Raw genomic sequence first — 23,094 nt, forward strand, 5'->3', positions numbered from 1 at the left:
CGTGTCCAACTCTGTGCGACCCCATAGATGGTAGCCCACCAGGCTCCCCCGTCCCTGGGATTCTCCAGGCACGAACACTGGAGGGGGTTGCCATTTCCTTCTCCAATGCATGACAGTGAAAAGTGAAAGTAAAGTCAGTCGTGTCTGACTCTTCGTGACCCCATAGACGGCAGCCTACCAGGCTCCTTTGCCTATGGGATTTTCCAGGCAAGAGTACTGGAGTGGGTTGCCATGAGTTTGAGAAAATTCCTGGAGAGGGTGAAGGACAGGGAGACCTGGCGTGCTGCAGTCCATGGGGCCACAAAGAGTCAGACACGACATAGCAACTGAACAACAACAACGGGAACATGGGCAGATGCTGACCGAGATGGATTACACAGAGTTTCTCAGTCTCAGAATAGCCCTGTGGCAGTTTTTCTTATCTCTATGTGACAGATGAGGAAACTGAAGCACAGAGAGACTGAGTAACTTGCCTGAGATCACAGAAGTGGAAATCAGAAGGGATTAAAGCCCAGCCAGGCCAAGCTGACCCCACATGTCCTGCCTTTTCCACGATAATAAGCTGTTTCCCCACATCCTGCTCCTTAGAGCTTCAAATCAGTCTCAACTTTGCTCCTATGTGCTGTGTGACCATGAGCAAACTGTGCAATCTCTCTGTGTCTAAAATGTCTTCAACTCTAACTGGGGAAAAAAAAGGTTTCTATGAGCATCAAATAAGATATACACAGAAATTATAAACAGTGAAGAAACAGGATAATACAGTAAATCCCAGCTATGTCTGTGATCTAGCTATGAAGATATATTGTGCCTTGTACTGACCCTGAATCCTGGGTCTCCCATGTGGGTGCCGTGTCCACAAAGCCCTCAGAGTCCCCAGGTGTGGAGAGACCCTTTGCCTGTTGTTTCACTGAGTTTTTTCTCACACTGATCCCTCTGCTTGACAGCTCCCTTCTGACTTCACCTGGTCTGGGCACACGTATCCCCTCTGCAACCACAGAGATGAGCATGGAAGCGACCTACTGATGTGTCCCCCACCCCACACCGCCCTGTTCCCCACTCCAAGGTGGGGATGGCACCTGGTTCCTTCTGGGCTTGCCCTGAGCCTGGCACAGAGCCAAGCACTGGAGGTCCTTGGCAGACCAGCAGAGAGGTCACCCCTGCCTGCGTGGCCGAGTCCTGGGGCCACTCACGTTTTCACTGTTGACGTCAGCCTCACTGGGGCAGCCGAACAGCTCTCGTCGCAGGAGGTTCCCATCATACTCCAGGAAGGTCAGGTAGAGGTTGCGGAAAAACTCCACATGCTTGTTCTTCACCCGCAGCTTCTTGGGGGAGTTCCAGTGAATGACCTGGTGGGCAACAAAGATAGTCAGGCCAGGAGGACCTGTGCTTGTGCGAAGCATGGCTGGGCACTGGTCTAAGCACTATCTTGGGGCCTTCCCATCTATCCATCCATCCATCCATCCATCCCTTCATTCATCTATCCATTCATCATTCAGCATTCATGGTCCAGGGGTTAAGAGCCAGGTGCTGAAGCCAGACTGCCTTGAGTCACATCCTGGCTCTGCTCTGGGTAGTGGTTTAATCTTGAGCAGATTGCTGAATCTCTGTGCCTCAGTTTCCTCATCTGTGAAATTGAATAGTAACAGCTCCAGCTGAGATCAGTCTTTCAAGCTTTTGCCTCTCAGCTCCAAACCTGCTTTGTGATGCTGAAGCCAGGACTCTGCAAACCCTACTTCTGCTCTGCCAGCCACTGTCTATTCATGAGAGGGAGACAAAGTCAGGAGGGGGAGAAAGAAAGACTTGCCCGTTCCTTTTGCTTCCTGTCCCTATGTCCTTTCTCCTACCAGCTGTGGCACTTCCTTCAGCAGCAGCTAAACACACTCTGCAGTTTTTCCAAAACTCAGACCCTGCTTCATGGTCCTTTGTCCCCGCCTGGTGCTGCTGGCTCAGGAGTTGCCTGCAGACCCCACCTCAGAGTGTGGCTTCCAGCCCCGAGCTGGACTAATTTCCACCTCTTCCCTCTGTTCCTTCAGCTCCAGAGGTGGGAACTGCTTCCTGCAATTTTCTATTTTTGCTTTTATAGTTACCAAGTGAACTCTTTACATCTAGTTATCATTTTTAAAGATTAAATTCTCTGTTCAAATAACTGGTATGGTTTTTGCTTCCAGCCAGGACTGACGGATGCACTGTCTCCCAGAGCTGCTGGGAAAAATCAACTCATTAATACATGTAAAGCATGGAAGTACTGCCTGGAATAGGACAAGTGCTCAGTATATGCAGACCCTGACTATTAAGTGCCTATAGTATACAGAGTCGGGAGATGGCAGAGGCCCCTGTTGGCAGTGCCCATCTGTGGCCTCCTGGGGAGATGGGTCCCCAGACAGGTAATAGGAGGCAATCATGGAGGGAGGCTCAAGAAGAAATGGCATCTCTGGAAGCTCAGAGAAGCATCTCTTAGAAGGAGACTTAGCCCTTGCCACCAGCTGGGGCTTGAAGGGTGGAAGAGGGGAGACTTTCCTGAGATATGCCCAATCGGGGCAGAAGGAGGTCTCGGGCCAGACATTAAAATAATTGCATGCGAGCTGGTGACACTCACACCCAGTGGGGATATGTCTTTGCTGTGAAAGATGCCGGTGCTTGCCAAGTGCTGAGCCAGCAGGAAGGCTGATGGATGTGCATCTGACTCAGGAAACCTGAGCTTCTTCATCAGGGAGAAACTTTAACTAAGGGGGAAGGCAGGGCCGGCCTGTGAGCCTCCCAACAAACAAATTGTAACTTCGCATTCACAAACCTGCTGGAAACTCTGGAGACACCGTGTCCTTAAATGCTCCAAATGAGCCCATTTGAATCCCACTGTCCATTTTACAAAGATGGTACTTTGACCTGCCCGTATTTCACAGCAGTCAGGTTGCAGAGCTGAGACACAAACCTAGCTCTGAATCCCAAACTCCAGGTTCCTGAGTGCTGTTGTGTTCTGTGTTAATGGCTGAGAGTTTTACAGGTGTGGAGAGGGAAACCTGCAGAGGAGAGACGGTCCGCTCACAATCACGTGGTGAGTTTGGACCAGGCCAGGGCTGGGAGGAGGATACAGGTCTCCCGGTGCTCCCCCACTGCCTCCCACCCGCCACTTACTCCCAGCCATCTCTCCATCCCATTATGCCTCATTCTGCTGTGTCTGCCAAGGGATCTAGATTTGTGAATCATCTAAGGCAAAATATGAGATTATATAAAAAGCAGCAAAGGTTAAAGGAAGGTAGGGGGAGAAGATGGTGGGTCACTAGCAGGCCAAGGGGGTTTTAGAAAACCCTAGGAACATGGCTTCACTAATGGCTCAGACGGTAAAGAATCCGCCTGCAGTGCAGGAGACCTGGGTTCAATCTCTGGGTCAGGAAGATCCCCTGGAGAAGGGAATGGCTACCTACTCCAGTATTCTTGCTTGGAGAATCCCATGGACGATGGAGCCTAGTGGTTGCAGTCCATGGGGTCCAAAAGAATTGGATGTGACTGAGCGACTAAGCAGGCAGGAAGCTGGCTGCCCTCTGATAGGTAAGTGCACTCATAGTCTATTAATATATATTCAGATTTACCTTTGCCACCTAGGATTTAATCATCAGAACACAGAACACTCCATTCCCCTTTGCTAGGCTCTACAGAAGTAAGTAAAATATCTATTGTTTCACGTTCACTTTTCACTTTCATGCATTGGAGAAGGAAATGGCAACCCACTCCAGTGTTCTTGCCTGGAGAATCCCAGGGACTGGGGGAGCCTGGTGGGCTGCCGTCTATGGGATCGCACAGAGTTGGACACGACTGAAGCAACTTAATACCACCAGCAGCAGCAGCAGCAGCAACAACACTGATTATATGCTAGGCATTGGCCAGGGTTGCTGGGGTGTGTGTGTGTGTGTGTGTGTGTGTGTGTGTAAAGTTTTATATTCAGTCCTCAAAACAACCTGGCAATTTTTTTTCTGTTATCATTCTTATTTTACAGGCAATAATCCTGAGAGTCTCTCAGTAAGTAGTAAATCCTAATTCTAAATTGGGTCTTACTCCCAAATCTTTTTCTTTCTACCACATCATTCATTCATTCAAAAAAATATTAGAATGAGCAATAACTCTGTCAGGTACTGACAGGGTCTGTGACTGCATTGCGTGCATATGCTAAGTCGCTTCAGCTGTGTCTGACTCTTTGTGACCCCATGGACTGTGGCCCTCCAGACTCCATGGGATTCTCCAGGCAAGAATACTGGAGTGGGCTGACATGCCCTCCTCCAGGGGAATCTTCCCAACCCAGGGATGGACCTCACGTTTCTTAGGTCTCCTGCACTGGCTGCAGTGATGTACTCAAAAGGTCAAAGTTCTATGTCTGGAATTTACAACTGAGGGGAAGAGGCAGATATTACATAACCACCCATTAAGTATGACGTGTGCTTTTTAAAGAGATGGTAAAGAGAGGCTGTTGGTGGTCATTTTTGGGCTGAGTCACTGCAAGTTTAGAGAAACTAAGACACAGAGGGAGAAAGGGACTTGCCCAGAGTCACAGCAGGGGGAGAAGTGGCGCCCAGCTCTGCCTCCCAGGCCGCTGCTCCTGCCACTAAGTCATGAGCCTGCTTCTGAAACTCCGACTCAGGATGAGTATTTCTGATAATTCTGATCAGCACGTGTCTGACTACTGAGAAATCTCATTTCCTGGTCCCTTGAGGGGCAGAATCACCCACCATCGCTGGCTCAGGGGCAGCAATTTGGTGGTGTGGATGGTATACATTGACGAGCTTTCACCTATGAGAGAAGTTGACACTGGGAATGTGCCCCAAAAACATTTTTGCAAGAATCCAGAAGTACTTCTGAGTCTCTGAAAACCGATCTTAACTTATTCTGCTTGCTGGGACACATTAGCACAGTAATAAAAATATTACTAATATTAGCAGCTAACACATATTGGATGCTCGCTATGTGCCAAGCACTGCTCTGGACACTTCACTTTTTATAGCTCATTGATCCTTTACTTAATACTACAAGTGATATTCTCACGATCTCATCTTACAGGTAAGGGAAGTCCAGCAAATCTCCCCGAGCCACATAGCTAGAGAGTGGGAGATGCAGGATTCAAACCCAAAGAGGTAGAGACATTAAGAATCTCTCTCTCTCTCTCTTATTTCTCCCATGCAATCATCAAATGACTGATTACAGCAATGAACATGAGATTTTCAGATTACAGGATGAGAAATGATACCTGCTCTCCCCTCCTGAATGCAGAGATTGCACCCAAACCTGGAATACAAAGGTTGCAGGGTGATTTAGCGCTTCTCAGATATACAAGCTGAACCTCCAACAGAGGGAAGTTGAGGGGTGGCATCCACATTGCATGGTGGGTGGGCTGCAGAAGCTGCCAGGCATTGGGGGCCCCAGGACGTGATCTGATTGGATCTGAAAAGTCTGTAAAGGCTGAAAATATGTGCAGACTTAGAGTCAGCCTGAGATAAGCCTGAGAAGTTGATGGAAATTGACTACTGTCCAGGAAACTTAAACATTATCTGAGAAGACAGCGGAAGTCAACGTGATTAAAGGAGAAACAAACTGTCACCCATCAAGGGTGCAGGAAACAGCATTTCAAAGACTGAAACAAGACCCTGGTACAAGGATAAGGCTATGGGAAGAGTGTAGCCAATACTTTGACTTCTGAAGTACTTGGAACCCACAAGTGAAAGCGTTAGTCACTCAGCTGTGTCTGACTTTGTGTGCGCATGGACTACAGTCTGCCAGGCTCCCCTGTCCATGGGATTCTTCAGGCAAGAATACTGGAGTGGGTTGCCATGCCCTCCTTCAAGGGATGTTCCTGACCTAGGGATCGAACCTGGGTCTCCTGCATTTCAGGTGGATCCTTTACCATCCGAGGCACCAGGGAAGCCCTCTGGAACCCACAGGGCTCATAAAAATAATAGATGGTGCAAAGCTGCTAAGAAATCAGAACCTGTGTGCAAATGCCAGGTAAATAAGAACACAGGGCTAATGTGTTCCAAGTTACTGAGATAAAGACTATTTGGAAAATGGGTCTCTGTCCCAAAACCTCCACTGACTTTCTTGGTTCACAGAATAACAACTATCCTCTTTAGATCAGCAGTGAAACCTGTTCCACTTACAATTCCAACTCTAACTCCAGGAGAAAAGAACTTTCTGGTAGTTCTTGAACATGTCTTCCATGACTCAGTGCCTCTGCATATGCCCCCCACCCTGCCCCCAGAATATCCTTATTTCTTCTCTACCATACACATGCCTGCTTATCCTTCATGGATAAGCACCTCTTCTGTAATTCTCTCCTTGATGACTCATGTCAGAAGATTGCCTCTGAGCAGTCTTTCTCTCTTCCTTATTTTTCATTCCTAACATTGATTTTGTTTGTAATTGCAATGTTCCTAGCCCCCGTGAGTGGCTCATGATTCATTCAAGATCCACCTAATCATGATGATTCTACTTTGATTTCCCAGACTCCCTTGCTGCTAGGGGAGACCATATGGCCCAGGATTGCTCAAAAAGAGACAGCAAAGCATATATTTGATTTCTTAGTCATAAGGTTCAGATAAGATATCATTCTCCTACCCACTCACCTTTCTGTTGTGAATAGAGATATGAAGATTGGCACTATGACAGCCATTCTGTGACTATGAGGTCAACACACTGCTAATCTACAAACCAATTCTATAGTTGCTTACACCAGAACTCTTAGGCAAGAAATTCAAACCCCCTGTTTTATTTTTAGCCATTACAAATTGGGTCTTCTGATTTTCATTGTGAGTATTCCTAATATAACACCCAAGGCAGTTGTTGGGTCCTTCCTTAATGCTCTTATAGTTAATTCTATTAGAGAACTCATTGCATGCTCTTGTAATTAGTTATTTACATTCCTGCACCTGGCAGCGTTGGAATAGGAATTTCTGAACCAGCAGGGACCATGACTTATTATTCTTCCTGAGTGCCATACAGCCTGCCAGGTAGTTAGTATTCAATAGTTGCAATTTCATTCAAGAATGGAAATCATGATGATGACATTCTCAATAATCCTCATTTTCTGTCTGTCTACAGCAAATCAGTTATAAAAGCCCTATTCATGTGGGCTTTAGGATGGAGAAACATAGTCCCCTTTTCTTCGTCTAAGGACCAAACAGCTTGCCATTTTCTCTTGAAGGAGTTTAAGCTCCTCTGTTCTTCCCTTGTCTGGTATTTCAAGAAGGACAATGGTCTCACAAGTTCCTTTCCTTGTCATCTTCAGGATTATGATGCGTGCTAGAAAAGAATAAGACACACACCTTATCCGAGTCCCAGCTCCAGCTCTTATCTGCAAGGTGGCTTGGACATGGCTGCCTAGGATCATGAAGACAGTCCCTCATCTATAGAAGGGATTAAGAGCAACTGCCTTGCAGTGTGTGGTCAAGACCAGGACTGAGGGATTGATGGGCATGAAGGCATTTTGCTTGTATTTATTAAATTAAAAAATAAACCTGGTTATAGACTTCATGAAACAGCCACCTTATCAACTAGGAAGGCTGGATGAAAACAGGAACGCAAAGAGGAATAAGCAATAAGACTTAAGAGGATAAACTGCAGGTTGAGGGAGGCAGGGGCAGAAGAGTGGGATGCATACAGACAACACAGCCCAGAGGCAGGCCCTCCTGGTAGAACCTCAAGGGGCTACGCAGGAAGGCCGACAACTAGGTGGATTTAACTCCTTGGGCAGAGGCTGGAGAGTGCTAAAAGGCAGGGGAGAGAAGCAAATGTTACCTTCGCTTTTCCCAACTCTGTCGTCCAAACAACTTAACATATCTGCACCTCTATTTTCCAATCTGTTAAAAGGAATTATCAATAACAATACATGCTTCAGAGGATCAGTGAGACAAGAAATGGAAAGATGTCCGCTGTGGAGCCTGAAACAGACCAGCACTCAGTGTGCAGGAGTCTCAGGAATATATGTGATCTGTCCCCATGGGATTGTCTTTAAAGTGATGCTGACCCTCAGGCTGTACTTAAACCTAGACTGTTGGTTCTGTGAATGCAAGACCTATGTTTGCCCATCTCTGCACACACAGTGACAGGTTTGGCCAGTGATTCCTGACTGCCATGGAATCCACTTCAATTTCCCGCTCCCAAACCATCAACTGCTAAAAGATTCTATTCCAATTCTCTCCCTTCTCTTTTCTCATTCCTGACAAGTGCCAGGTAGCTGCTATTAAATAAAAACAGTGTCCCTGATACTCAAGACTACAAGCCACAGATCCTGTGACTCTCCGCCTCCTTTTACAAAGGTTCCTGTTGTTTCTTGGTCTTAACAAGTCCCGGAAAAAAATTCTCCCCAGACAAAAATGCACCATTACCCAGGAAAGGGGAAGAAAGACCAAACTAGTGATTATTTAGCTCCCTCATCTGGAAAATGTAGACACTTAGGCCAGGGCGTGCACCTGAGGCCTGTCTTACAGCTGATCATGTCTAGTCTGTCATCTGTAACATTTCTCATTTTTCCCTGCCTGAAGTGGTAGAGGTTGAGGAGAGGCAAAATGAAAAAACAAAAAACAGGAAAGCGGATAACTGAAAATACTCAGGGCTGGGAGGGTCATAACTCTAAGAAGATTCAGTTATGTTCTCGAACATTCATCATGTTCAATGTTTTGTTTTGTTTTCTATAAAACTGGGAATACCCATCAACTTGAACTGGATTCTGTCTGGTCTATCTGAAGAATTCCAGATGGCCCTCTCAGAGCCAGAAGTGGGAAAGTGGTGCACTTAGCACAAGGATTTTCTATGATGTTGCCTAGCATGGCTTCTCTGCAGTCACTCAACCTGTGGATGGGGACCAGCCCTATGTGTTCCCTGCAGAGGGAATTAATTACTAAAACTTTACACCAAGTCCCCTATATCCAAACATATGAACGAGAGCATGTGCGTAAGTCCAACCAAGTTAGCCTAGGCACCCAACTAACACAACTGGCTATATAGTACTGTAATAGGATTATAATACTTTCCACACAAAAAATACATAAAAACAAACACAAAAAATAAAACATTTTTCATCTTACAGTACAGTACCTTGAAAAGTAGAGCAGTGCCAACTACATCACTGCTGTTGTTAATGCTTACTCGTGGACATCCTGGGCTTGAAGTAAAGAAACTAAACTATTGTACGCTATACAGTCAGTAGTCACTCAGTTGTGTCTGACTCTTTGCGACCCCATGAACCGTAGCACACCAGACCTCCCTGTCCATCACCAGCTCCTGAAGTCCACCCAAACTCACGTCCATTGAGTCGGTGATGCCATCCAGCCATCTCATCCTCTGTTGTCCCCTTTTCCTGCCCTCAATCTTTCCCAGCATCAGGGTCTTTTCCAATGAGTCAGCTCTTCACATCAGGTGGCCAAAGTAATGGAGCTTCAGCTTCAACATCAGTCCTTCCAATGAACACCTAGGACTGATCTCCTTTTGGATGGATTGGTTGGATCTCCTTGCAGTCCAAGGGACTCTCAAGAGTCTTCTCCAACACCACAGCTCAAAAGCATCAATTCTTCAGTGCTCAACTTTCCTTATAGTCCAACTTTCACATCCATACATGACTATTGGAAAAACCATAGCCTTGACTAGATGGACCTTTGTTGACAAAGTAATGTCTCTGCTTTTTAATATGCTGTCTAGGTTGGTCATAACTTTCCTTCCAAGGAGTAAACTTTTTTTTAATTTCATGGCTGCAATCACTATCTGCAGTGATTTTGGAGCCCAGAAAAATAAAAGTCAGCCACTGTTTCCACATCTATTCGCCATGAAGTGATGGGACCAGATGCCATGATCTTAGTTTTCTGAATATTGAGCTTTAAGCCAACTTTTTCACTCTCCTCTTTCACTTTCATCAAGAGGCTCTTTAGTTGTTCTTCACTTTCTGCCATAAGGGTGGTGTCATCTGCATATCTGAGGTTATTCATATTTCTCCCAGAAATCTTGATTCCAGCTCATGCTTCTTCCAGCTCAGGGTTTCTCATGATGTACTCTGCATATAAGTTAAATAAGCAGGGTGACAATATACAGCCTTGATGTTTGGAGCGAGTCCGTTGTTCCGTGTTCAGTTCTAATTGTTGCTTCCTGACCTGCATACAGGTTTCTCAAGAGGCAGGTCAGGTGGTTTGGCATTCCCATCTCTTTCAGAATTTTCCACAGTTTATTGTGATCCACACAGTCAAAGGCTTTGGCATAGTCAATAAAGCAGAACTAGATGTTTTCCTGGAACTCTCTTGCATTTTCAATGATCCAGCAGATGTTGGCAATTTGATCTCTGGTTCCTCTGCCTTTTCTAAAACCAGCTTGAACGTCTGGAAGTTCATGGTTCACATATTGCTGAAGCCTGGCTTGGAGAATTTTGAGCATTACTTTACTAGCGTGTGAGATGAGTGCAACTGTGCAGTAGTTTGAGCATTCTTTGGCATAGAGTTTCTTTGGGATCGGAATGAAAACTGACCTTTTCCAGTCCTGTGGCCACTGCTGTGTTTTCCAAATTTGCTGGCATATTGAGTGCAGCACTTTCACAGCATCATCTTTTAGGATTTGAAAGAGCTCAACTGGAATTCCATCACCTCCACTAGCTTTGTGCGTAGTGAAGCTTCCTAAGGCCCACTTGACTTTGTATTCCAGGATGTCTGGCTCTAGATGAGTGAGCACACCATCGTGATTATCTGGGCAGTGGAGATCTTTTTTGTACAGTTCTGTGTATTCCTGTCACCTCTCCTTAATATCTCCTGCTGCGCAGTACACAAAAGCACAACCACCTGTAGAGGATGCACACATGTACCAGTCTACGCCAGACACATGAACCAACTTACAAGACTAGACCTGCAAATGCATGTTCACATTGTTGAAAGTTTACAACTTGAAGGTTCATACGTAGAGGACTTACTGTACTCACTTTCAAAGAATCCGCACAGGGCCCTCCAGGGTGTCTCTGTTGATTTGAGGACAAGGAGGACAGAAGGACGTAGGTTCCACCTCCAGAGAGAGGTATGAAGTCTTCAGGTGAGGGATGCTATCGAGGCTGGTTGAGAAGCCAGTTTGGTAGAATGTTAGTAACACCCCCTGAGTCATTGCTTGGAAACTCCGAGAAGGCAAAGCTGGCTTCCAGGATCCCAGCAGGCCTTGCTGTCGCTTTTCTGTGTGCTCTGCGCTTTCCTTCACAGAATCAGACCTTGCTTTCTTCCGATGATTATAACAGGACTACTGTCCAGGCTTGACAGAGCAAAGGCATGCAACTTGAAGGGCATAGCCAATGAGACATTTCAGACCATTCGCGGGCATGAGTCCCAGAAAGGGGCAACAGAGTTGCCCTGCAGGGTCACTGAGGGAGAGAGGGGTCTCTCTCTTCAATTTGAGATCCTGAGTACTAGTCATTTTTACATTCCCTTGCTTGGATTTCTTCACAGTGTGTTTTGCTGCCTGAAAGGACCAGTTTGATCATTTGTTTTCTTAGCTGATATCTGTATTCTGCTCTGGAATATAAGCTTCAGAGAGCAGAGCCACCACTGACTGGTTCGCCATGTATGATTGGTGCCCAGTGTCTGGCCCACAGCACACGTGCAATACGTATTTGTTGAATGACGAAGCTCTACATACTAGCCGAGGAGGCTGCCGGAAGTCACCCTGCTAGGACAGAGGAGGCAGAGAGAAAGAAACAGAGAGACAAGGAGAGGCAGGAAGGGCTCTGTCACTGGAGCTTCCGTGTCTCACTGTGTCAGTGCAGAGGGCAGGATCCTGAACTCTCATACTGAGATGTACTGAGGAACAAATATGCCTGGCTAAGTGTATTACCAATCATACTAATATCTCTTTCAGTGCATTTATGAATATTACTTGATAATAACAATAATATTTAACTAAAATAACTGTCACAAAATGAACAAAGGACTTAAAAAGAGTCTGCATTATAACCCAAAGTACAAAATAAATCTATACGAGCCCATGGGGATATGACTTCATGATCTAAGAAATAAGTATAAATGGGGGAAAGAGACAAAACTCCTTGGAGAAGAACCCCAGTGATATATGTAGATTCCACCCGCTCCCCAGGAAATGGAGATCAATTTGCTCACTTCCAGTGTGGGGTAGGTATCATGACTCACTTCCAAAACAGGAAGAAGGAAAGGGAAACAGTAATTTATAGCACAGAAACCTGGCAAGGTGGTCCAGTGGCTAAGACTGCAGGGGGTCGGGTTCGATCCTTGGTCCAGGAACTAGATCCCATATGCTGCAACTGAAGATCTCATATGCCACAACAAAGACCCAGCACAACCAAAATAAAATAAAATAAAATATTCAAAAAGAAAAAAGAAAAAAAAAAAAGGAAAGGTGGTTATCAACCTTAGTGGTGCCACAGGTAGAGATGAGATTCCTCCAGACAGAATGTCATGAGGAGGGCATTTCACTTCTGAGACAGTCTTGCCAAAGGCCTATATAACCTCGGTCTGATCACGAGAGAATACACATTTGAGGGATATTTATAAACTACCTTATCGGTTCACACCTCTGAAGTATCAAGGTCAATCATGAAAGAAAAACAAAAAAAGACTGAGAAACTGTCAGAGACTAAAGCAGACTACGGACATAAACGGTAGAACTGGTGAAATGAAGCTAAAGCCTGATGTTTAGTAACAGCAATGCACCCATGTTGGTATGTCAGTTTTGACAAGTTGGCAGTTGTTACATAAGATGCTGGCATCTCCAATGGCTCAGCAGGTAAAGAATCTGCCTGCAATGCAAGAGACACAGCAGATGCAGGTTCTTTCTCTGGGTCGGGAAGATCCCCTGGAAAAGGAAATGGCAACCCACTCCAGTATTCTTGCCTGGGAAACTCCATGGACAGAGGAGCCTGGAGAGCTACAGTCTAAAGGACAGCAGAGTCAGACACAACTGAACACACAGACACACACGAGATGTGAACATCAGGGAAAACTGGCCTCTACCTGCTACTTTTACATTTTTTCTTCAAGTCCAAAATTCTTCCAAATAAAAGTGTGTATTAAAAACAAAAAAAGAGTTCTATCTACAAAGGGACGACAGATTGAGCACACTAACAACACAAGCACGTGACCAGAAAGGAAACAGCCGAGCTGATATTTCTGTTCTCAACACAAGCTCTTTCTTAGCTACATCCTCGAGTACAGAAATGCCTATCTAATTAGATCTGACAAGAAATTGGTTAAAGAAAAATTAAATCCTCAAGACTACCTCAAAAACAATTTACAACCATGATCGTTAAGGAAGAACTTCACCCCAAGTGTGTATTATGCCTCCAGATATTACTTAACGTTAGTACAAAGATGCATGATTAGCAAGACATTTAAAAACAAAGCATCCAGAATATGAAGATGAGCCTCTATAAATTTTTGATGATGTTTTAATTCTTCTGATAGCCAGTCTTGAACTTTAGAACGTTCACTAAAACCCCATGAAAAGGGTTCTGCAGTTTCTTTGGAGATTTCATACATCAAAATGAAAGATAATAAAATCCAATAAGGAAAACACTTGTTTTTCCTGCCTTGGCAAAAATGGCTGGAAAAATACACAGAAGATAATCTGTTAACAAACGAAGTAAATTCCTTGGTCAGCAAGTATTGTAGGAAGAGTCCTAGAAAACAGATGAAGAAAGCCTGAAGAAACTAGTATTAGAACAAATTACATGGAAGATTTGCTATAGAGTAAAATCAAAGTACAGAGGATTCTAACGTGCATCATCTTATGTTATTTGCAAGATTCTGTTTAGAAAATGAAATACACAAAAAGCAACTCCCCAGTGACTGCTACAGGAAAGATGTCCTGAGGAAATTCTATTCTGCGCAGTGAATTCCTACTTCAATGACGATTATGTTTTATGGAGAGTGCATGTGTGGAATCACCGAAGGTACAGTTGCTTTAACTGGAATAACAAAAGGATTCTAAGAAAAGTTACAGAGGGAGTGCCCCTTACTGAATTCCTGTACTGCACCACTGATGGGCAAGTCTGTAACAAAACACTGGAGGCCCGTGTGCCTCAGTACTTCGGTACTATTATTAATAGATGGTGTCAATTTGGGTAACTGTAAAGACTGAAGATGTCACAGACTTTTTCCAGTACATTCTAATGACATGTGAATGAGAATGAAACCCTCTGGCCAACATAGAGCTTCACTAGTTAACTCATGGCAAAGGAAGTATAATAGACGGCATATGTAAAGATGATTCACGCATTTCTGCTTTTATGAAGAAATGGTTGTTGGTGGTATGCTATTTCATGCTTTTGGGAAAAAAAAATACACCCCTGAATCTGATCTTCAATGTAAACGTGATGAATGTAAAAGTAACTCCTTTTTTAAAGAATCTGTAACATAGATGGAGCTTTTAGAAATAAATATTTGAAATTGTTTCCCTCTTGATATAGGGATTTTTAGGTAAAAATGTTGTTCCCTATCAAACTGATCATTTCTCCATTCTTAAAAACTTCAGTGGCTCATGTCCATAATTAACAAATACCGTTTAGTTGGTGCTCCACTCTCTCAAAATCCTTCTCCTTCTCAATAGAGCCTAGTGTATCTGGGGAAGTGTTCCTTGTGGTGGGCTTTTCAGGAACCTGTCCCAAAGGCATTCCACAGTCACAGTTCTGTGTGTTGACACAGAATATGTGGGGGAAAAGGCTGGGGGATCCATAAAATTGGTCAGATTTCCCTGGTGCAGGATTTTATAATATGGCATTTGGTACAGTACCTAGTATACAGAAATCCCCTTTCCCCAGCTCTCCTCTGTCTTAAAGAAAACCCATTAACGGTTCTCAGACTGTTTGGCCACATGCTCCACAAAGTGCTATATAGCAAGGCAAACTCTCCAAGGGTCATCACCTGGCTTCTAGGGTTGATGTTTCCAGGAATAAATGCACCTGAATTTCATCAGCTTTGTGTAACCAAGCCAGTGATGGATAACTTAAATCAATAACAATCAAAGAAGTTCTAAAGATTACCCAATGAGCCAAGAATGGGTGAGTGTTGAGGAAAGACGAAAGACTAAGGCTTAAAGCACCTTAAGTCCCTTTCACTGAGTGAGCCATTCTCTAGCACAATGTCAAGACATCAGGTGATGGGTGACCCATCAGTGCTTAACCTGGGGTGAGCCTGTTCCCCTCTGTGGGTCCCTGATTCTGGTCTGTGAAATGTAAGCATTGGAATGGATGAGGAAGAAGACACCTGGTTCACACGTTTTGCCTTCTAGTCTGACTGACTATTACCCCAAGAAAGAGCGCAAACAATACTCACAGGTTGTTAACAATAAGAATCCTAGCTCAGCTCAGTGTTCCGTGATGACCCAGAGGGGTGGGATGGGGAAGGCGTTGGGAAGGAGGCTCAAGAAGGACGGAATATATGTATACATATAGCTGATTCACAGTGTTGTACAACAGAAACTAACATAGCATTGTAAAGCAACTATGCTCCAATTAAAAATAAACAAAAATTCAGATATCAAAAGAAAAATAAAACAAAGGACCTATCTTTAATGGACTGGAGTACAATTCACAGTGGAAATACAGAAGTCACGCACCTTTTCACGTCAAAGAACAGTCCAGATATAGACAAACAAAGAGACAAGAAAACAAAAGACCACAACTGAGATGTGCTATAGGAAAATATCTTTTTAGAGGCTGGGGCTCTTTAGCGCTGCCACGTGAGAAACCATCCTTCTCTTTGAAAACAAATGGAATTAAGAAATTGGCAGTTTTTGCTTTTTTAAAAGAATACTAGGTAGAAGAGATACATACTACTATATATAAAACAGATAACAACAAGACCTACTATACAGCACAGGGAACTATATTCAGTGTCTTGTAATTACCTATAATTACAAGATAATTACAAGATTAATTACCTTGGAGAAGGTCCACTGGAGAAGGGAATGGCAAACCACTTCAGTATTCTTGCCTTGAGAACCCCATGAACAGTATGAAAAGGCAAAATGATAGGATACTGAAAGGGGAATTCCCCAGATTGGTAGGTGCCCAATATGCTACTGGAGATCAGTGGAGAAATAACTCCAGAAAGAATCAAGGGATGGAGCCAAAGCAAAAACAATACCCAGCTGTGGATGTGACTGGTGATAGAAGCAAGGTCCAATGCTGTAAAGAGCAATATTGCATAGGAACCTGGAATGTCAGGTCCATGAATCAAGGCAAACTGGAAGTGGTCAAACAGGACATGGCAAGAGTGAACGTCAACATTCTATAAATCAGCGAACTAAAATGGACTGGAATGGGTGAATTTAACTCAGATGACCATTATATCTACTACTGTGGGCAGGAATCCCTTAGAAGAAATGGAGTAGCCATCATGGTCAACAAAAGAGTTCGAAATGCAGTACTTGGATGCAATCTCAAAAATGAAAGAATGATCTCTGTTCGTTTCCAAGGCAAACCATTCACTATCACAGTAATCCAAGTCTATGCCCCAACCAGTAATGCTGAAGAAGCTGAAGTTGAACAAGGCCTTTTAGAACTAACACCCAAAAAAGATGTCATTTTCTTTATAGGGGACTGGAATGCAAAAGTAGGAAGTCAAGAAACACCTGGAGTAACAGGCAAATTTGGCCTTGGAATGCGGAATGAAGCAGGGCAAAGGCTAATAGAGTTTTGCCAAGAGAACACAGTGGTCATAGCAAACACCCTCTTCCAACACAAGAGAAGACTCTATACATGGACATCACCAGATGGTCAACACCGAAATCAGATTGATTATATTCTCTGCAGCCAAAGATGGAGAAGCTCTATACAGTCAACAAAAACAAGACTGGGAGCTGACTGTGGCTCAGACCATGAACTCTTTATTGCCAAATTCAGACTTAAATTGAAGAAAGTAGGGAAAACCACTAGACCATTCAGGTATGACCTAAATCAAATCCCTTATGATTATACAGTGGAAGTGAGAAATAGATTTAAGGGCCTAGATCTGATAGACAGAGTGCCTGATGAACTACGGAATGAGGTTCATGACACTGTACAGGAGACAGGGATCAAGACCATCCCTATGGAAAAGAAATGCAAAAAAGCAAAATGGCTTTCTGGGGAGGCCTTACAAATAGCTGTGAAAAGAAGAGAAGCAAAAAGCAAAGGAGAAAAGGAAAGATATACCCATTTGAATGCAGAGTTCCAAACAATAGCAAGAAGGGACAAGAAAGCCTTTCTCAGGGATCAATGTAAAGAAATAGAGGAAAAGAACAGAATGGGAAAGACTAGAGATCTCTTCAAGAAAATCAGAGATACCAAGGGAACATTTCATGCAAAGATGGGCTCAATAAAGGACAGAAATGGTATGGACCTAACAGAAGCAGAAGATATTAAGAAGAGGTGGCAAGAATACACAGAAGAACTGTACAAAAAAGATCTTCATGACCAAGATAATCACAATGGTGTGATCACTCACCTAGAGCCAGACATCCTGGAATGTGAAGTCAAGTGGGCCTTAGAAAGCATCACTATGCACAAAGCTAGTGGAGGTGATGGAATTCCAGTTGAACTATTTCAAATCCTGAAAGATGATGCTGTGAAAGTGCTGCACTCAAGATGCCAGCACATTTGGAAAACTCAGCAGTGGCCACAGGATTGGAAAAGGTCAGTTTTCATTCCAATCCCAAAGAAAGGCAATGCCACAGAATGATCAAACTACCACACAATTGCACTCATCTCACATGCTACTAAAGTAATGCTCAAAATTCTCCAAGCCAGGCTTCAGCAATACGTGAACCGTGAACTCTCTGATGTTCAAGCTGGTTTTAGAAAAGGCAGAGGAACCAGAGATCAAATTGCCAACATCCACTGGATCATGGAAAAAGCAAGAGAGTTCCAGAAAAACATGTATTTCTGCTTTATTGACTATGCCATAGCCTTTGACTGTGTGGATCACAATAAACTGTGGAAAATTCTGAAAGAGATGGGAATACCAGATCACCTGACTAGCCTCTTGATAAAAAAAACTATATGCAGGTCAGGAAGCAACAGTTAGAACTGGACATGGAACAACAGACTGGTTTCAAATAGGAAAAGGAGTACGTCACGGCTGTATATTGTCACCCTGCTTATTTAACTTATATGCAGAGTGCATCATGAGAAACGCTGGGCTGGAAGAACCACAAGCTGGAATCAAGATTGCCGGAAGAAATATCAATAACCTCAGATATGCAGATGACACCACCCTCATGGCAGAAAGTGAAGAGGAGCTAAAAAGCCTCTTGATGAAAGTGAAAGAGGAGAGTGAAAAAGTTGGCTTAAAGCTCAACATTCAGAAAACGAAGATCATGGCATCTGGTCCCATCACTTCATGGGAAATAGATGGGGAAACAGTGGAAACAGTGTCAGACTTTATTTTTTGGGGCTCCAAAATCACTGCAGAGGGTGACTGCAGCCATGAAATTAAAAGATTCCTACTCCTTGGGAGGAAAGTTATCACCAAACTAGATAGCATATTCAAAAGCAGAGACATTACTTTGCCGACTAAGGTCCATCTATCTAGTCAAGGCTATGGTTTTTCCAGTAGTCATGTATGGATGTGAGAGTTGGACTGTGAAGAAGGCTGAGCGCCAAAGAATTGATGCTTTTGAGCTGTGGTGTTGGAGAAGACTCTTGTGAGTCCCTTGGACTGCAAGGAGATCCAACCAGTCCATTCTAAAGATCAGTCCTGGATGTTCTTTGGAAGGAATGATGCTAAAGCTGAAACTCCAGTACTTTGGCCACCTCATGTGAAGAGTTGATTCGTTGGAAAAGACTCTGATGCTGGAAGGGATTGGGGGCAGGAGGAGAAGGGGACGACAGAGGATGAGATGGCTGGATGGCATCACTGACTCGATGGACGTGACTCTGAGTGAACTCCGGGAGTTGGTGGTGGACAGGGAGGTGTGGTGTGCTGCAATTCATGGGGTTGCAAAGAGTCAGACACAACTGAGTAGCTGAACTGAACTGAACTACCTATAATGGAAAAGAATCTGAAAAAATACATGTGTGTGTGTATATATATACATTTATATATATACACATAAACATATACATGCATATGTATATATATGCACACACATATATATAAGTGAATCATTTGCTATACACCTGAAACTAATACAACATTGTAAATCAACTATACTTCAATTTAAAAAAAATACAAAAGGCCAAAAAGAAAGAATACTAGGCTTACTACATGTCTCATATTAAGGTCCCTTTTAATCTTTACATCTCCTCTGTAGAAAGATTTCTTCCCTGATTTCTCAGATGAGGACAAGGTGCAGAGAGGTTAACTAGCCCAGTGACAGCCCTGCAGTCTGGCCCACAGTGGGTGCCCCCCAGTTTGCTGGGTGAATGGGTGATTCCCAGGTATGAGCCTAGAGCAACAGTGCCAGAAGGCAGGCTCCCTGGGTGGGGCAGCCGCGTCATATTAAGTCCCGTAACTCCTCGGGTTCACCAGCCATGGCAGTGCACAGAGACAAAGAAACACTCGAGTCTTCGGACGGGGGTCATGCAGTGAAATCAAACAGGCGCCGGCCTGAAGGAAAGAGCGGCCTGGATGGAAGGTAATTCTAGATTTTAGATCTTCTCCCCCAACGCAACTGTTTTTTCTTCCTCGATCCATCCCAATCTTCCAAAATCAACCTCACCATTCATCATTCTTATTACCCCTTCTCAGGCTTCCCCTGCTTCATTTTTCACTGCAGTCTGCTTAGCTACGGCAAGCTCCGGATGCTAATCCATGGTGGTCCCTTATCTTCCTCAAAAGATGCGAAATCTGACATCTCTCTAAGTATTATAAAATGTTTTAAAACTTGAGTTATGTGCTACTCCTCTTATGCAAATGCTACAGATTGCCTCTAGGAACATAGATCATTCCCCCATATGGATGGCATGTTTTCTCTTGGTTTTTCTCCTCTCCTTCAGGGTTTTTCTTTTTAAGCACACGCAGTTCCCAATTCAAAAATTCAGCATCCGTGCCTGCTGCTTCAAATTCAAATGTTCTTTCAAGGAGAGAATGTTATACTAAGGGTCTCTGTTCTGGGGTTAGCTCTCAAAAATCCACTTAATGTAAAGAGGGTTCACAAGAATTTGGGCTTCTCAGGTGACACTGCTGCTGCTATGGTGCTAAGTCGCTTCAGTCATGACTGACTCTGTGCGACCCCATAGATGGTAGCCCACCAGGCTCCCCCGTCCCTGGGATTCTCCAGGCAAGAACACTGGAGTGGGTTGCCATTTCCTTCTCCAATGCAAACTTGCCTGCAGATGCGTTAAGAGATGCGGGTTTGATCCCTGGGAAGATCCCCCTGGAGAAGGGTATGGCAACCCACTCCAGTATTCTTGCTTGGAGAATCCCATGGACAGAGGAGCCTGATAGGCTACAGTCCATGGGGTCGCAAAGAGTCCGACATGACTGAAGTGACTTAGCACACACTCATGCACAAGAATAATTCTATAGAATTGTTAACTAACATAAAACATTTTTCTGGGAAAATACATTCAGGTGGGAACTCATGCACAAGAATAATTCTATAGAATTGTTAACTAACATAAAACATTTTTCTGGGAAAATACATTCAGGTGGGAACTCAGCTCTGGACTGGGACTAAGACAGACAGCTCACCTCTGTCATACTGAGCTGTGTGATTTGGGGCAAGTAAATGACTAATGTGTATGATGCTTCATTTTCTGATGTATAAAATAGACTGAACAGAATTCACCCGGTGAAACCTCTGTCAAGATTAAGGGACACCATGCTTGGAACACCATTCCCATCCAATCTACCTGGAATATTCCATTTCATCCTTTGAGGTCCTGGTCACAGCTGGCTTCCTCTGAGGTGTTTCCTGTTGATCCCAGAAAGGGGTCAGTACATTCCTGGCAGGTGTTTCTGTAGCCATGGAGCCGTACCTATTGCTTGCCTACCCAGCATCTGGTTTGCCCTTCCTAACTTGCATGTGAGTTTCCATTCCCCATTCTCCAAGTCCCTAAGTAGAGGAACAGCACGGAAAAGACTTGGAGAGAGGGCCAGGCTGGGTGTTTGGGGGCTAAAGAGTGACATGAGGGCAGAGGACACAGAAGCAGTCAAATTTGTATAACAAGATGCAGAAATCCCTCCAAGACACAGATGGTGTCATGCTCCCAGCTAGACAAGGCTCCTCCTGCTGCCCTCATTCTCCCTTTATTTCCCTGCTTCATAGCACTTAGGGCTTCCCTCGAGGCTCAGATGGTAAAGAATCCACCTGCAACGTGGGAGACCTGGGTTTGATCCCTGGGTCAGGAAGATTGCCTGGAGAAGGGAATGGCTACCCACCTCAGTATTCTCACCTGGAGAATCCCATGGACAGAGGATCCGGGCAGGCTATGTGGGGTCGCAAAGAGTCAGACATGACTGAGTGACTAACACTATCATTTCTTCCCTTTTCACAGCACTTAGCAGGCTGCACTGGGATTTTCTGTTTCCTTACTGGTTAATCCTAGTCTGTGACCTTCCCAAGGGCAGGAATCATGGCTTACTCAACCTTGGGCTCTTCAGACCTGAGGACTGGACCCTCTGCTTGCCACTTCCTGGCCTTGCCCATTATTTCTGACTAGGGCTTCCTCACCTAATAAGTGTACTCAAGACTCAAGGACCAGTTTCCTAGAATGTCTTCCTATCTCCCTCCTTTAAGCCAGCCCACAGCTTCTGTGCTGGTCTCCTGAGTCTGCACTCCTGGTGAAGGAATAAAAAGTTGCTCCTCTGGGTCCTTCTCTTTTAAGACTCAGCCAGGGAAGGCTGAGTCATCAAGCTTTAGGATGGAAGAGATAAAAATGAAGGTCTTTGAAACACAAAAGGCTGAGGTAAAGTCAAGTGCATTTCAATGGAGCACTCAAGGGGCCTGGCTGAGAGTGGGGCCGGCAATAATGGCCTCCAACTTATTGAGAATCTTATAACTGAGCCTGAGAGGTTAAGTGACTCACTCAAGTCCTTCAGAGACAGAACTGGTGAGAGGCAGAACTGTCATTAGAATTTACAAGATTGCTTCGCTCCAAAAGCCTATCTACTTCTGCCTCCTCAATGAACCCATTTCTCCCCTTAGACCTTCCCTTAACCAACCTATACTTAGCACAAAGTTGCCGGCTGATATCCAGGGCAGGTTAGATGCCAAGGCTGGTAAATCCTGCTCTAGCAGGAGGTGGGAGCCTGTCAGCTCCTACACTTGAGCTCCGTGCTACCAGGAGGAAGCCGCATTTGTTACCAAACGTGTTTCTACACCGCTTCTACTTCAAATGTGATTGGAAATGCAATTAACATTCTTTGAATTAAGTGAGAGTCACTATTTCCATGAAAGGCAAGTTAAACATTCTGGAACAACTCAATAAAAAGAAATGACCAAAAAAAAAAAAAAAAATTGACTGTCAGATGAGGTGTGGGTGAGATAAGCGTAAAAGAGTGGAGGAAATGCAAAAATCCAGGACTCTTCTTCAGTTGATTAATGCAGGTCCTGAAGTTCTTGCTTAACTTGAAGGAACATGAGAACCACAGAGGACCAGGAGGCGAGTCATGTGAGTGTCATACTACACAATCCGCCACAAAAAGACCTGGCCCTGGTTGCCCTAAAGGACAGTCAAGTTAACATATTTTTATGATTCTTGCTTAAGCTGACATTTGCCATCAGCTGACCCAGCTCAGGAGCCGGTGGGTCCCACAGGTGGGCTTCTCAGGTTGGCTACCCTTTGGGGCAACAGAGTGTGAGCTGATGGAGAGCAGAGCTCAGGGTACCCTGGATACTCCCCAGGAAGTGACATAATAATCAGCAAACAGGAGGTTCTTTATAGATGTTGAACACAAAGAATGAATGAATGAATGAAGAGGGTGGGAGGAAGAAGAAAGAAAACGTCCAAGTTGCACCTTTAACTGGACTCTGAGGCCCAGGTTGGCCTGGAAGGACCTACAGACATGCTGGGTTCTTGGACCAGCTCTTTAGGATCCTCATCAATGTTCAAACTCTGGTAAGACCCAGAGGGTGGGGCTCAGACCTTCCAATCTCTCTCCTTCATCCCTTAATTCTCTCCCTCCACTCCAGGGCAGTTCC

The 23,094-nt window shown here is 44.4% G+C and overlaps 1 protein-coding gene across 4 annotated transcripts in view; it reads right to left on the minus strand.

Annotated features, from left to right (window-relative positions):
• The window catches only part of LARGE1 (LARGE xylosyl- and glucuronyltransferase 1), a 606,971-nt gene that overhangs the window by 57,287 nt on the left and 526,590 nt on the right, over positions 1 to 23,094 (minus strand). For all 4 annotated transcript variants that reach the window (XM_052639332.1, XM_052639333.1, XM_052639334.1 and 1 more), the window contains exon 10: positions 1,191 to 1,346. In XM_052639332.1, the coding sequence (XP_052495292.1) occupies positions 1,191 to 1,346 (156 nt within the window). The remainder of the gene's footprint in view (positions 1 to 1,190; positions 1,347 to 23,094) is intronic.

The sequence above is a fragment of the Budorcas taxicolor genome, chromosome 5, assembly GCF_023091745.1.
Source record: "Budorcas taxicolor isolate Tak-1 chromosome 5, Takin1.1, whole genome shotgun sequence".
NCBI lineage: Eukaryota > Metazoa > Chordata > Mammalia > Artiodactyla > Bovidae > Budorcas > Budorcas taxicolor.